Raw genomic sequence first — 13770 nt, forward strand, 5'->3', positions numbered from 1 at the left:
ATGTTGTTATTTCACTGAAAGTTAGAATGTGGACCAGCCCTAAATTGTCCCTATATTTTGCAGATGACAGACCAAAATTGACCTGGATTGCCAGCCCTATCTTGAAGCTTTTATGAATTGGAGAAAGTTGACTTCTAACTTATTTTTACACGCTGATCTCTCATGCATAGTAATGGGACAAGCTACTCACAGAATGACTGGTCCAGAGGCTCCCTGGAAAACATCATTAGGCAATTCTTCCAAATTGTTGTTGTCACTTAGATTCCTAGGGATGGAGTGGAGGAAAGAAGAAGGGAAACACAAAGCCACATAAACATCACTGTTCTAAGAGCCATTTCCCTCTCAATGGCCTGGAAGAATAGTCAAGGGCTACTTACAGCTCATCTAGTTGGGTTCCATTGAATGCACAGCTGTGGATTTCTTCAATCCCATTCTTACTCAGCCATCTGAAATAAAAGACCCATTAAAAAACCAATAATGTCAGATGCAAACAATACAAGGTTTCATAATTGGAAGCACTGGGGCAAGGTCAGACAGTGCAGGTTAGTGACAGAAATACAATGCCACCCTAAGGCTTGGGGATGGGGTGGATGGGAGACTGATTTATCACCGCATAACCTTTTGAAATGTTTGACATTCGCATTGTGTGCATGTATTACCTATTCATAGAAATAAATGAAATTTGATTTTGAAAAGGCACACTTAGGCATAGCAGCCTGGATCCTGTAAGGTCTTGGCACACATCATTTGCGTGCAGAGATGATGCCATGGGGGAGCTGATGGAAATCCTCCTCCTGAAGGACAGAAATCAAACAACGATTGAACAACTGTTTATAAGACAGCGAACATTTTGTATCACCTTTCTCTAAGGCCTTAAGCCTCTTACCCATGCTCACCCACAGCAGCACGCCTGGCTGTCATCACAAAGTGATCTAATTAAGCTGTCACACAACCTGAACATCTCCTGTAACCCATAGGGACCTGGTTATTGGAGGTTTGTGGAGGTGGCTCTGGGTTAAGCCAGAAAGGAAGAGAAATCAATTACAGAGACTGTGGGTTGTGGCGAGGCGAGGTGGTGTGAGTGAGCATGGAGGAGGCTGGATGTGGAACGGGCATCCTGACTGTACAAAGAAGGTCAGTGAGCAGGTTTCCCTGGACAGGGAGCCTAGGGACACCTTGGGCCATCAGGTCTGCATTGCTGTGTTCCTGGGTGGATCTGGAGACAAAACTGAAATCCAAGGGCGGGAGAGCTTAGCCCAAAGAGCCTCTGACCACCTGCTTTTGATGTGCTGTCAGGTTCTTTTCCCTGTGGGGCTTAGTGGGTTTACAAATAACACTGTTCTCAAGCTGGCCCAGAGAAGCTCCTGCATACTCGGGACGCTAGCTTCTAGACTGCAATGGATTGCTATAAGGTGCCGAAAATCACAGAACAAATATGATCTTTTTCTTCCTCCTGGAAGCCAGTTTAGCTGAAAAATCCAGACCTGAGCAAGATAAATCTTTTACATTAGCATTCAATTGGTGGCTTCTGATGGTTTAGGAGTAGCAATGCACCTCTCCCCACATCCTGCCAGCCCATCCCCTACCCAGGAGAAAGCCTGGCCCAGGCACATCCAGCCTCCTGACTTCTTTGTCAGCCTCTCCCAGGGAGTGAGAGTTGCTGGAGCAGCTGCCCCTACCTGTGGGATCCCTAGGGGTTTTTTGGATCAAACACAGGAGTCAGCAAACTTTTTATGTCAAGGGCCAGTTAGTAAACTTTAGGTTTTGTGGGCCAAGAGGCAAAATGGGGATTACTACATAGATACATTATAATATTCACTTATAAAATAATTTCCACAAAATTTTTGACCAAATTTAAAATATAATAGTAATAATTGAGTACATTTTTTTGGGGGGGGGGGTATAGGTTTACTATTAAGAATAGTAATTGCTTCTTTCCATGGGGATAGCATTTGGCTTAATGTAGGTTAGATGTAATTGCTTCTATTATCAAAATGTTCACTTGTAGAAACCAGCCTTAGCTCATGGGCCATGGTTGGCTGACCTTTAATCTAACACAGGGCTGTGTAAATCCAAATGGGCTCCATCTGTTTTTCTGTAGAATAGATATTATTTTCTGAACACATATGTCCTACAAATGGATGTCACTATGAATAAATAATACACAGACAAATTTAAAAGAATGATTACATTTAAAGTAGCCCTTTTGTCTTTATGTATTATCTTAATCAACAGATACCATTATATGGGGTGGGGATGGTGGTGGTGTTATTTTTTATGTCAACAGTGAATCATCATACAAAAAACAAACTGTGTCTAGCACTCCTACCCTGGGGTTTACGTTAGGCTGTCGACTCTCAAACAACACAGAGAAGACAACATTTATTAACTACATTCTTAGTCTCTTAAGAGAAGTATTGCTGGTTTTAAAATAAGATGATGATGATGATGATAGCAACGATGATGACAGCAATGATGACAACCTGGACAGAGCATCAGCTAAAGACTAACCAAATCATGGTGTCCCTAGAGTGTTCACTCAGTAGAGGGTTAGGAGGCTCCAGAAACAAAGTTTGTCTTCAGCCTACAGAGTCAAGGTGCTGGCCCATGGAACTTCATTGAGAGGCAAGCAGGTGAGATGGAAGCCAATGAGGAAGGAAGGAAATTCACCTGGAGTGAGCCTGTCCTGTGGTCAGGGTTGCTGGGAACTGGCATGCATGTAACCTTATTTTATTTTTTTTCTGAATTATGCCAGTCTGCTGATTGGCCATAACTAGGTACTTTCTCCATTCAAACCCTCGGGTTGTAGGAGCAGATGGTGGTGGGGAAGGACTCGGAGGCCTCCACACGGTAGGCTTTTACTGCTGTTTCCCCCAAGGCACTAGTCAACTGACAATCCTTCATTATTGGATATATATTTATAGGTATATATATCTATATATATCAGTATATATATCTATATCTATAATAATAAAAGCATAATATGCTAATTAGACTGGACAGCTGAATGACCTTCCGGATATTATTCCGGACATCCTTCCAGATGAAGCTGCAGTGGTGGGGGCCGAGGCAGAGGCAGTTAGGGGTGATCAGGCAGGCAGGTGAGCGGTTAGGAACCAGCGGTCCTAGATTGTGAGAGGGTGCAAGCCAGACTGAGGGGCCCCCCCACCCCCATGCACGAATTTCGTGCACCGGGCCTCTAGTCTATATCTATATCTATATCTATATCTATATCTATATCTATATCTATATCTATCTATCTGAATAGGGCCTCAGGATTTTGAAAAATGCCAATGCACTGAGAACTTTTTCACTCATCAATGCCATTTGTCATGCATTTTTTTTCTGCGTGTACTTGGATGTCCCTGGTGGGAGGAAGTGCTTCTGTGTCCAGTCATGGCACCCAAACTAAGAACAAGTGGCATCTTAAGCTGTGTTGAGTATGGATCTTCTGATTCTATTATTTGTGGACTAAGAACCATCTGAAGTAAGAAAAATGGATTTTGTTCTCACAAATGTGACTTTATCCTTAGAGACATATCTGATAAGTTATAATTCTTTGGAAAGGAAAGTATGTTCTGAATTCTGAGGAACCACAGTGCCCATGAATAGGAGTTGGGAAAGAACAGTTACATTATGCACATTTCTTTTGTAGGTTTGGGTTTGCAAGGATCCTTCATAAATTCTTATTCCCTCAGGTTCTTTGCCTCCACTTGGGGAGAGGTAAAGCTAAAAGGGCTAGGATACTTTGCCTTCTGTCTTAGGTTCTAGACAAAAAAGATATATGTTAATGTGCAAAACTGTGAGAATGACAGCCCACTCCTGCTTAATTATATCTTTTCTAGAAAGATATTCTATTGATAAATTTGCCATATTATAATATTAACTAATTTTGAATTACTGAGTTTAAAAATAATACATATGCTTAGAGCAAGATTTAAAGAAATGCCAACAGCCAGGCACAACTGGTTACATTGGTCACTAATCCTCTCCCTCTGTACTGTGGCCCAGGAATCCTTTTTCTGTCGTGTTTGTGTTACACGCAATGGGCAGGTACTCATTAGTTTCCAAAAGCTCCTTTTACCTTTTTCTTGTTTAACCTCCATGGTCTTGATGATTCTGCTTGCTCTGCTTACCCTTTGCTCTGCCTAACCCCACTCATCTTTTAAAGCCCAACTGGACACAACCTCCTTTCTCAACCTTCTTTTCCTCATTTTAACTTTTCCTTCAACCTTCACATCACAGGCCAATCAGAACAAAATTTCCTTCTTTATTCTTAGAATAGTTGCTTTTACTTTGCATGTCTTTTATTCTGTTTGTATTTTAGTTAATTTCTTTTGCTTTCCCATTCTCTCATACTTGCCACACCTTCATCAACTCATTCCAACACACACACACTCACACTCACACACACACACACACAAATTCCAATTACCAAGAACATATTAAGTCAAAGGATTAAGTATTATTCATCTATAATTTTTATTCTAATACTGTGTACTCTGAATATATGCCTTTGATTTTATTTTTTTCCTTCTCACATCCAATTCCTCTGCTAGTCTCTTTCAAACCCTTTCCTTTTTTCTCGAATTAACTTATATCAAATACTGTGCTTAGCTTTATTCTTAAGTATGTGCTTATCTCTACTATTTCTCCCTCTCCCTCTCCTTCTCCCTCTCCCTCTCCCTCTTCCTCTCCCTCTCCCTCTCCCTCTTCCTCTCCCTCTCCCTCTCCCTCTCCCTCTCCCTCTCTCCCTCCCTCCCTCCCTCCCTCCCTCCCTCCCTCCCTCCCTCCCTCCCTCCCCAGCTGGTCATATTATTGTTTTGAAAAGGATGAAAATTCTTTCCAGACTGAAACTTACCTTTTGTACACATTGGCATATTAAAAACGCACGTATATATTTTTAAAATAATACAACAATGTGTGAAATAGAAAGATAAAATGCTTTCCTTACAGATGTAATTGCAGTTACTGGTTCCCTAAAAGTCATCTGTTCATCTGACTTCCAAGGATCTCACAAACACTTGGGGAGCCCCTAGTGCCGTATTTCTTGGCCGTCTGGGGAAGTGGCTACACTGCCACTCAGGCTCCTGGCACAGAATATTAGAAGGTAGTTCACTAATGACACAAAGTGCATTCAGAACTTTCCCAGAAGTCAGAGGGAATAACTCAAGCTCATTAAAAAAACGTGATTGTTCCAAGAAAATGAGAAGTCATCTTATGCTCAGCGTGGGGCTGAACGAAGCTGCTTCGCATAGTTCTCAGGGAAGATTCATATCTTCCTGGATTCAGCCTCCTTCCTGTCTTTTTCTTTCAGCAACAAAAGCCTTGCCAGGCAATAACTAGCTTTATTGATGCGTGAGCTATTCTGTCCTTCGGAACAGATGTTGCATCACAGGAGACCATCATTCAAAGAGCAATTTTAAATACTTGAATCACACCACAGCTTCATACATTATTAACACGATTCCATGTTGTGATTCTGAAATGCAAAGATGGGCCATGAGAGAAAAACACAGAACCAGGGAGAAATTTAAATGGTGAGATGCCAAAGTTACCCAGACGAAAAAGGAGTATCCTGTTATGAGAGAGATGATTAAATGAAAAACCAAATGGTCCTCCACTGGATTTTGTTTTTCTCTACTTACAGAATTAGGCTTTCAAAACTCAGTCCCATGAAAGAATTTCTTCCCACTGTGTGGATGTGTATATTGTCTTGAACATCTCTAGAAGAAAGTGCAGATGGATTAGATGTTTAGTTAGCTCCACTCATGTGACCTTTCGACTTTTAGTTACTTGGCATAACGTAGTCTTTAGCTGAGGTAATGTTTCAATCATTATATCTGAACAATGATGAGTTCTAAGTTTGGGAAATAAATGACATCTAAGTTATCTTTAGTATATTAGTTATTAACAATGGAATTATATACATGTAAGACGTTCTCTTTGAAAGTTTTCTCAGCTAATTTCACTGTGTTAAGGTCCTAACATTTATTGTTCTTGTCTCCACAGCTGGTGTCTGCTCAAATATGACAAAACACCTAAGCTGACCTTTCAGCTCCATCCCAAACTCCTCCATTCACCTTAGTTGGGCCTTCATCTTCCTCCCACCTCCACCCCCTTCTTATGCCAGTTTCCTATCTTCTGTTCTCCTGGGGCCACAGGAAAATGTTATCATTGGTTTTTCTCTCCTGAACAAAAGTCTGGAGAAAGTCTCATTTTTCTGTCCTCCCTGTGGGGTCTGATCTAACATATAAACGTAGAAGTAGTAAATTGCTCAGAATAATCTGAGAAATTTTGGGAGATTCTCTGTCTTTCTTTGTCCCTCCCAATCTCCATTTCCCATCCTTCCTCCTTAGCTGCTTATGTCCCCCCCGCCACCCTACCATTTCCATTTCCTTCTGGGTCTGTTCAGATTCTTACAACTTCACATTATACATTGCCTTTCTCCTCCTCTTTCAAAATCAGGTGCCTTGAGAAAAGGCAAATACATTATGTCACTAATATAGTTTGAATTTGTTTGTCAGGTGGTTTCTTTAATCCTGGAGCAGCATGGGCATTCTGGGGGCAAGAAGAGAGGATGGTGGAAGACAGGGACGTTTCAGGGGAAACCATATACCAGGCACTAAATAGCGAAGGCAGGAGAGACTGCTTGGTTTGCTACAAGCCGGCTCTGTTGACACCTGTCTTATTGAGGAGCCTGCTGACTTCCTCCAGACTGAGCTTAGAGGCCTTTAGGTAAAACCAAGGCCACTCGCTTTTTGCCTTCCTATCTCTGCTCAGCCAAAACAACATATTGGAAGATGCAGACTACACAATGCATATTACAGGCCCAGAGGCTGATGGGCAAGACAGCTCCCGAGTAAAGTGTTGGTAACCGCTCAAGGAGAAACTTACAGTAGAACCTTTTGGAGAGATTGAATCTTGTGAACAGTTGGAAAGTGCTTAATACCCGTGTTGGATATTAACCTAGAGAGAGAGAGAAAATGAGAATGAGGTAAAATAAAACTGGCTATTTTATTTTATTATTTTTTTTATTCTTTTTAAAAAAATATTATAATAAGTATTACAAAGGGTATTACATATGTGTCCTTCCCCCACCCCCCGCCCTTGACAATCCCCTGCTCTCCCTTATCCCCCAGTGTCTTATGTCCATTAGTTATGCTTATATGCATGCATACAAGTCCTTCGGTTGATCTCTTACTCCCCTCCCTTCTGCCCCCCAACCCTCTCTGGCCTTCCCACTGCAGTTTGACAATCAGTTTGAGGCAGCTCTGCCTCTGTATCTATTATTGTTCAAAAGTTTGTAATGGTCTTTATTATCCATGAATGAGTGAGATCATGTGGTATTTTTCCTTCATTGACTGGCTTATTTCACTTAGCATAATGCTCTCCAGTTCCATCCATGCCGTTGCAAATGGTAAGAGTTCCTTCTTTTTTACAGCAGCATAGTATTCCATCGTGTAGATGTACCACAGTTTTCTAATCCATTCATCTACTGATGGGCACTTAGGCTGTTTCCAGATCTTAGCTATGGTGAATTGTGCTGCTATGAACATATGGGTGCACATATCCTTTCTGATTGGTGTTTCTGGTTTCTTGGGATATATTCCTAGAAGTGGGATCACAGGGTCAAATGGGAGTTCCATTTCCAGCTTTTTGAGGAAACTCCATACTGTCTTCCATAGTGGCTGTACCAGTCTGCATTCCCACCAAAACTGGCTATTTTAACAATTGCTAAAGTATAAGCTTTTTATGTTTAAAATATTAATTTTGAGCTATTAGAAAAACATACCAGAAAATCCCATAATAGATATGAATCATGCTTAAATTTTCTATTTTAAGGTTTTAACTAAGGCCTAGTGAGCTATTGATTCTTTAGAGAAGAGAAACGTGCACCTCAGGCACACAGGGTCTAGTATGCCACAATGCAGACGTTTTTTTTTTTAAGATTAAGAAGTCAGTACGATCCAAAAGATTAACCAAAGAACTTATATGCATATATGCATAACCAATGGGCACAGACAATAGTATGGTGAAGGCCTGGGGTGGGGGGCAAGTATGGGCCACAAGGAGTCAATGGGGAAAAAAGGGACATCTGTAGTATTTTCAACAATAATGATTAAAACCAAACCAAAGCGTGCGATTTTCAACTAGATAACAAAATTTTCCCAAATCATTTTTTGTTTCTAATCTTATCATATTCTTTGAAAAACTGTCTCTTCTCCATTCCAAATTACTCGGTTGAGATTAGAGCATGAGTTCCATGCCTCTCCACAGCAGAGTATGCATGTAACTGTCTCCTGGGAAAAGGTTGGAGTCTGGTTAGAGTCAAGTCCATTGAGAGACAGTCCGTGAATTTCTACAGCTGAAATTGCAGAGCTAGTATATACTTGATAATATGAGTTCAGAGAGTTTGATTTGGGGGGAATGAAACAGGGAGGGAGGAAAGATAAGTAATACCAGGATAAGGTATTGAGTTGGCCACCACAATTGGTGACTGGTACTTAATGCCAAGGACTTGATTTAGAAGTTTTCAAAAAGGATCTCAGAACTGTTGCTCTGAATAAGGGACAAGGGAAAGCATTTATCTATAGACTACTATTTCCTGTTGGTCCAATGTGTCCTGATGGTCTTAACTCTCTGCTTCTGCCTCGCACACTGAGAGTGCCCAGTGAGTTCCTACTGGGTATCTTAGAGTGGTATGAAAGAGTGGTAATCCCCAGGATAGAGTGGTATATAAGGCCAGCCTGGGTGCTGTTCAGTTGTACCTGCATTGAGCTGGTTGACATTTGGGTGGAGCTGGGTGCCACAGCAGTGGTGAAGAAGGTTTTCAAGTGGCATCTGAGAGTTGTCTGACACTGTTCCTCAGCGTTTCCCTCACTCTTGTGAGTTACTCAGAATCCTTCCCATACCTCCCCACTCCCATTTACCTTTCCTGTGTGTGGCTTCCTGAGCCAGAGTTGGTCATGATTGCTTCAGTCTAAAGAACCTTCACTGGTGCTCTCATCATTGTGAAGGATTGTGTCTTTGGGGGCTTATGGTTTTAGAGTAGTCTTTGGTGTCTTGTTCTCTGTATTTAAAGAGTCAGGGAATTCTTCCTATGGGCTCCCTGTAATGGTTCTCAACTCTTTTGGTCCCTCTTCATTCCCAATTATCTATATGGAACCCATCTTGGTCAATTCTTCTTTTGATTATGTACTTCAGCCACCCTTGAGATGGTCTTCCAATGCTTTTTATTTGGGGGAAGGGATTGTTAACATGCTATACCTAGCACCTGCGAATTTATTTCTGTTCCTGAAATTTTGCCTTTTCTAAAATGTCATATCAGTACAATTATATATTGTGAAATTTTTGAATCTGGCTCCTTTCACATAGTATAACTCACTTGAGATTCTTCCATGTTGTGGTGTGTTCATTGCATTTTATTGTTGAGTAGTAGTCCATTGCATTGATATACCATAGTTTATCCATTCACCTTCATCATGAAAGCACATAGATTGTTTCTACTTTTTGTGGTTATATAATAAAAGCTTTTTTAAACATTTGGGTACTGTGGGAGGAGGGAGGGGAGGGAAGGAAAATATTTTTATTGGGTAAATAACTGTGAGTGGGATTTCTGGCTAGTATGGTAAGTGAATGATTAACTTTGTTAGAAACTGCCAAACTGATCTCCAAAGTGGCTGTACCATTTTGCTTTCCTACCAGCAATGTATAAGAGTTCTAATTGTTTTATATCCTTTGGTTGTTTTAAAAAATATATTCTTTGAATATAAAAGTAAAATCTATTTATAGTGAGACTTATGGAAAAATTTGGGAACATCTTCAGAAGAAAGTAAAAATCATCTCTAGTTTCACTACTGAGAGATAACTTCTGTTAACCTTTGGAGTTTGATGTGTCATCCAGAACAATTAGCTTTCATGGTTGCTTTCTATAACCTCTGCGATTCTACTCATTCCCAACAGAAACATTGCCATAACTAAATACCTACTAGCTTGGCACAGTCCTACTCCACATTTGTTATTTAATCATAGCAGCCTTTTATTTTTAGATCTCTTCTCATGTGTCTATGCAACATTCCCTTAATGAAACATCAAAACAAGGATCACATTTAATATTTTCTGACAATCTATTAAATCTGTGTGTAGATTTGGAATGCATTATGTGTTCATAAAATATTGAGTTAATTGGTTGATGTTTCAAAGATGTTTCTTGCTTTTTTTCACCAAGAATGTATCAAAATCCTAGTTAACATACTTGTCAGGTATCACTGCTACTTGGAGTAATTAATCTTAAACAGAGGCAGGGAGGTTTGGAGGTCAGGGATCAGGAGAACCAACATGCCAACTCTGGCCTAAACTGGACACAAGCCATTTCATATCTCTGGACTGGAAAGGTAGTGGACTGAGTAATATCAAGTTAGACACCTCTCTGCCCTGTTTTACATCCTGCCTGGTTTCCTGCCTCCTGTCTCACACTTTCATAACTGGGCCCATTTAACTCATACTCAGCTCAAACTTGGCTCAGTCTCCATGGAAACCAGACTCCTTAGCAATCAAGGGGAATTTAATGAGCCCAAGGGCAGGATTTTAAAGAGTTCATTCCTATTAGCCTGGCTGCATATTCTGTTTTGACCTAATATTCTGGTTTAACAATTGGGCCCTGGTCCTATTCTCAAGGCAAGTAGCAGAGCCTCAAAGCTAGCAGTTCTGGTGCTAAAGGATTGGGTTCAAGTCCTGGCTATACCACTTTTTAAGATGTATGGCCTTAAGGGGATACCTGAAGCTTTTAGCTCCTTCACCTTGTATCCAGGGAAATGATAAATTTACCCTACAGGAGAACTTAGCACCACATCCAAGGTCATGCTCCAGCCTTATATTCCATTTGCCATAACTGAGACCCTTCTGATATCCGTGTTCCCCTAGGAGCATGACCTTGCTTTTCCTTAGTTCTTTTGGGTACTGCAATGCTGTTTCTAGATCTGGTTCTTCATTGTCTCCGTGGGCCTTCCATGATGCCTGAGTGGTCTGGCTTGCTATCTGCTGCCTGATGCTCCTTGTGTCTTTTTGGAACCACTGGAAGCCACAGCTAAGTCTCCCAGATTCTTCCTTCCTCTTTTCTCTAACTTTTTCCTCTTTCTTCTGTTAAACCTGCCTGGATCCATCTTTTTCTGTCTGATTCTGTTTAGTCTCTGGGTCCTGATCATATCATCACCTAGAGGTTTGTTGGCCTTCTCAAGGGCAATTACTACAAAGACTTGACAAAATTGAAAGTGATTTACACATTTTTAAAACAAACATACAAGTGATACAAATTTATTGACTTTTTCTGTGATGACAAATGGCTGTCAAATAGTGTTAAAAGACAGATATTTTCAAATTAGACATTTTATTTGTATCTTTAAGTGAAAGGTGATATATCAATGAGGAGGAATAAAATAGCATTTGAAAGAAATAGGTGGCATAGAAAGCATTTTTAAAAATGCATGGAAATCGTTAATTTATTGCTGAAAATAATGCATGTCATCATTTATGAACACTTTTGCATATTTTTAAAAACAAGGAAATACAACTTTGTAACCTATTTAAGTTTTTATTAGGTTTTGCATACTTTCATGAGAATTATAAAAGTGTACATCTTATGGATTGTTGGTAAGAACATCTGATTGACATTAGGAAAGAAAATATACTAGCTAACTTTCATAAAAATATTTGAATAAAAGTTTAGGAGTTGAACACTAAGCATGAGTCAAGGATGCAGCTATAGGCTTGCATTCCATTGTATCTACTTATTTCAGTGAAGTTTTGTTCTCAGCTTTGACAGCCATTGAAATCTAGTATTGATATGACCTGTGAATTGCTTTTCTCAGTGTTAAACAAAGGATCCTATATAATAAAAGCCTAATATGCTAAGCATCAGGTCGTCCAGTTGTCCATTCAATCAATCAAAGCATACTAAGTGTCTGGTTGCCCGTTCAACCAATCAAAGCATAATATGCTAATGATATGCTAAGGCTGCTCAATTGCTCGCTATGACATGTACTGACCACCAGGGGGCAGATGCTCCAACTGGTAGGTTAGCTTGCTGCTGGGGTCTGGCCAATCAGGACTGAGCGAGATGGGCCGGACATGCCCTGGAGCCCTCCCGCATCCCTCCCAAGTCCTGATTGTGCACCAGTGGGGTCCCTTGACCTGGCCTGCACCCTCTTGCAATTTGAGCTGAGGTTCCCCCCCCCCCCCCCCCCCCCCCCGCCAAGTGCAAATTTCGTGCACTGGGCCTCTAGTTAAAAATTAATGAAGCACATCCTATGACATTGATTTCTTTAAAGTCTTGTTATTTTAACAAATGTAGTGAAAGTAAAATAGGCTTTTTGTGCCATATAAAATGGCATATGAGGCAAGATGTAAATGTAAAAGCATATTATTTAATTCATTTTTATTTATACTTTACAATATTATTTTTGTGTATATTTTGTAATGCACACATTTATACTGCAATTGCATGTGCATCTGCTTATAAATAAATACAATTATTTTGGGACAAGTTTTCTTTCTTTTTTTTTTTTTGGCTGATGGGGTAAGGAATCAAGACTATATTGTCCAATGCATAGGATGTTTTGCTTGGGAAGATAAGCCTGAGATTCTGAAGGGCTGCCAGGAGGAAATGGTAATAGATTTGTGCTGCGATGCTCTGAAAAGTAGGATTAATAATAATAATGGCCAACATTTATTGAACACTTCCTCTGCACCAGGCACCGTGCCACACACTTAACATTGATTATTTTATTTATTCCTCTCCTTTACCTTAGGAGACAGGTATCATTACCATCCTCATATCAGAGTGGAGTGGGCCCAGCTGAGTGAGCTCAGGTATTTTTGGATGGCCCCCTTTAGATTACAGCCTGGAGCGGTAAGGTCAGAGGCTCTGAAAAACTTCTCTGTAGTTGTACAGAACACATTAGTCACAGGATGAGATCCCTACTCCTAGCCCAACCATTAACCTCTACACATACCATGTCCGGGTAAAAAGAAACCATGTTCTTTAATGGCCAACCAAATCAAAAGGAAACGAAACTGAAGATGAACCTTTGATAAAAGGTGTGTTTTTTAATGCACAAAAAGGAGTTTGTGTTGGGCTATTTTGCAGCTCTCACTATTGGTTGTTTGTTCTTTCAGCTTGGGGCATGCTACCGGATCCCTTTGGGGCTAGGGCGATCTCAGTGTATCAGGATGTCAAAGTCCGAGTTTTCCTTGACACACCAAACTATGAGAGGTGCTACATTCCAGGTTTCTGGCATCCAGTTGCACAGTTTTTAACCGCTCATTCCTATTGGACATGAAAACAGTATAGAGACCTTGTGAGAAGGGTTTCAGGAGACAACTGTGAATTTGCCCTTCCCGCCATGGGGAAAGGTGGGAGCTGCTTCACTTGGGTTGAGAGAAGTACTTTAAGAAGACCAGGTGGCAAGGTGCATGGCTGTCCCCTCCTGTTTGGGGGGCCCAGTGACCAGTATCTGACTTGGGCCCAAGCAAGAGGCTGGCTAAAGTGGCAATAGCTAGGCCGGGATCGGCAAACCGAGGCTCGCGAGCCACATGCGGCTCTTTGGCCCCTTGAGTATGGCTCTTCCACAAAATACCAAGTGCGGGCATGCACGTACAGTGCAATTGAAACTTCGTGGCCCATGCACAGAAGTAGGTATTTTGTGGAAGAGCCGATATTTTGTGGAAGAACCACACTCAAGGGGCCAAAGAGCCGCATGTGGTTCATGA

At 40.9% G+C, this 13770-nt stretch overlaps 1 protein-coding gene across 1 annotated transcript in view; it reads right to left on the bottom strand.

The window, feature by feature from the left end:
* The window catches only part of FSHR (follicle stimulating hormone receptor), a 131147-nt gene that overhangs the window by 13626 nt on the left and 103751 nt on the right, over positions 1–13770 (bottom strand). The window contains exons 5-8 of the mRNA XM_070428589.1: positions 6898–6969; positions 5649–5726; positions 378–446; positions 191–265 (exon numbers count right to left, since the gene is read on the bottom strand). Coding sequence (XP_070284690.1) covers positions 191–265; positions 378–446; positions 5649–5726; positions 6898–6969 — 294 coding nt within the window. The remainder of the gene's footprint in view (positions 1–190; positions 266–377; positions 447–5648; positions 5727–6897; positions 6970–13770) is intronic.

Source organism: Myotis yumanensis, unplaced genomic scaffold (assembly GCF_028538775.1).
Source record: "Myotis yumanensis isolate MYYU_CA2020_CCGP unplaced genomic scaffold, mMyoYum1.0.hap1 SCAF_11, whole genome shotgun sequence".
NCBI classification, from domain to species: Eukaryota; Metazoa; Chordata; class Mammalia; order Chiroptera; family Vespertilionidae; genus Myotis; species Myotis yumanensis.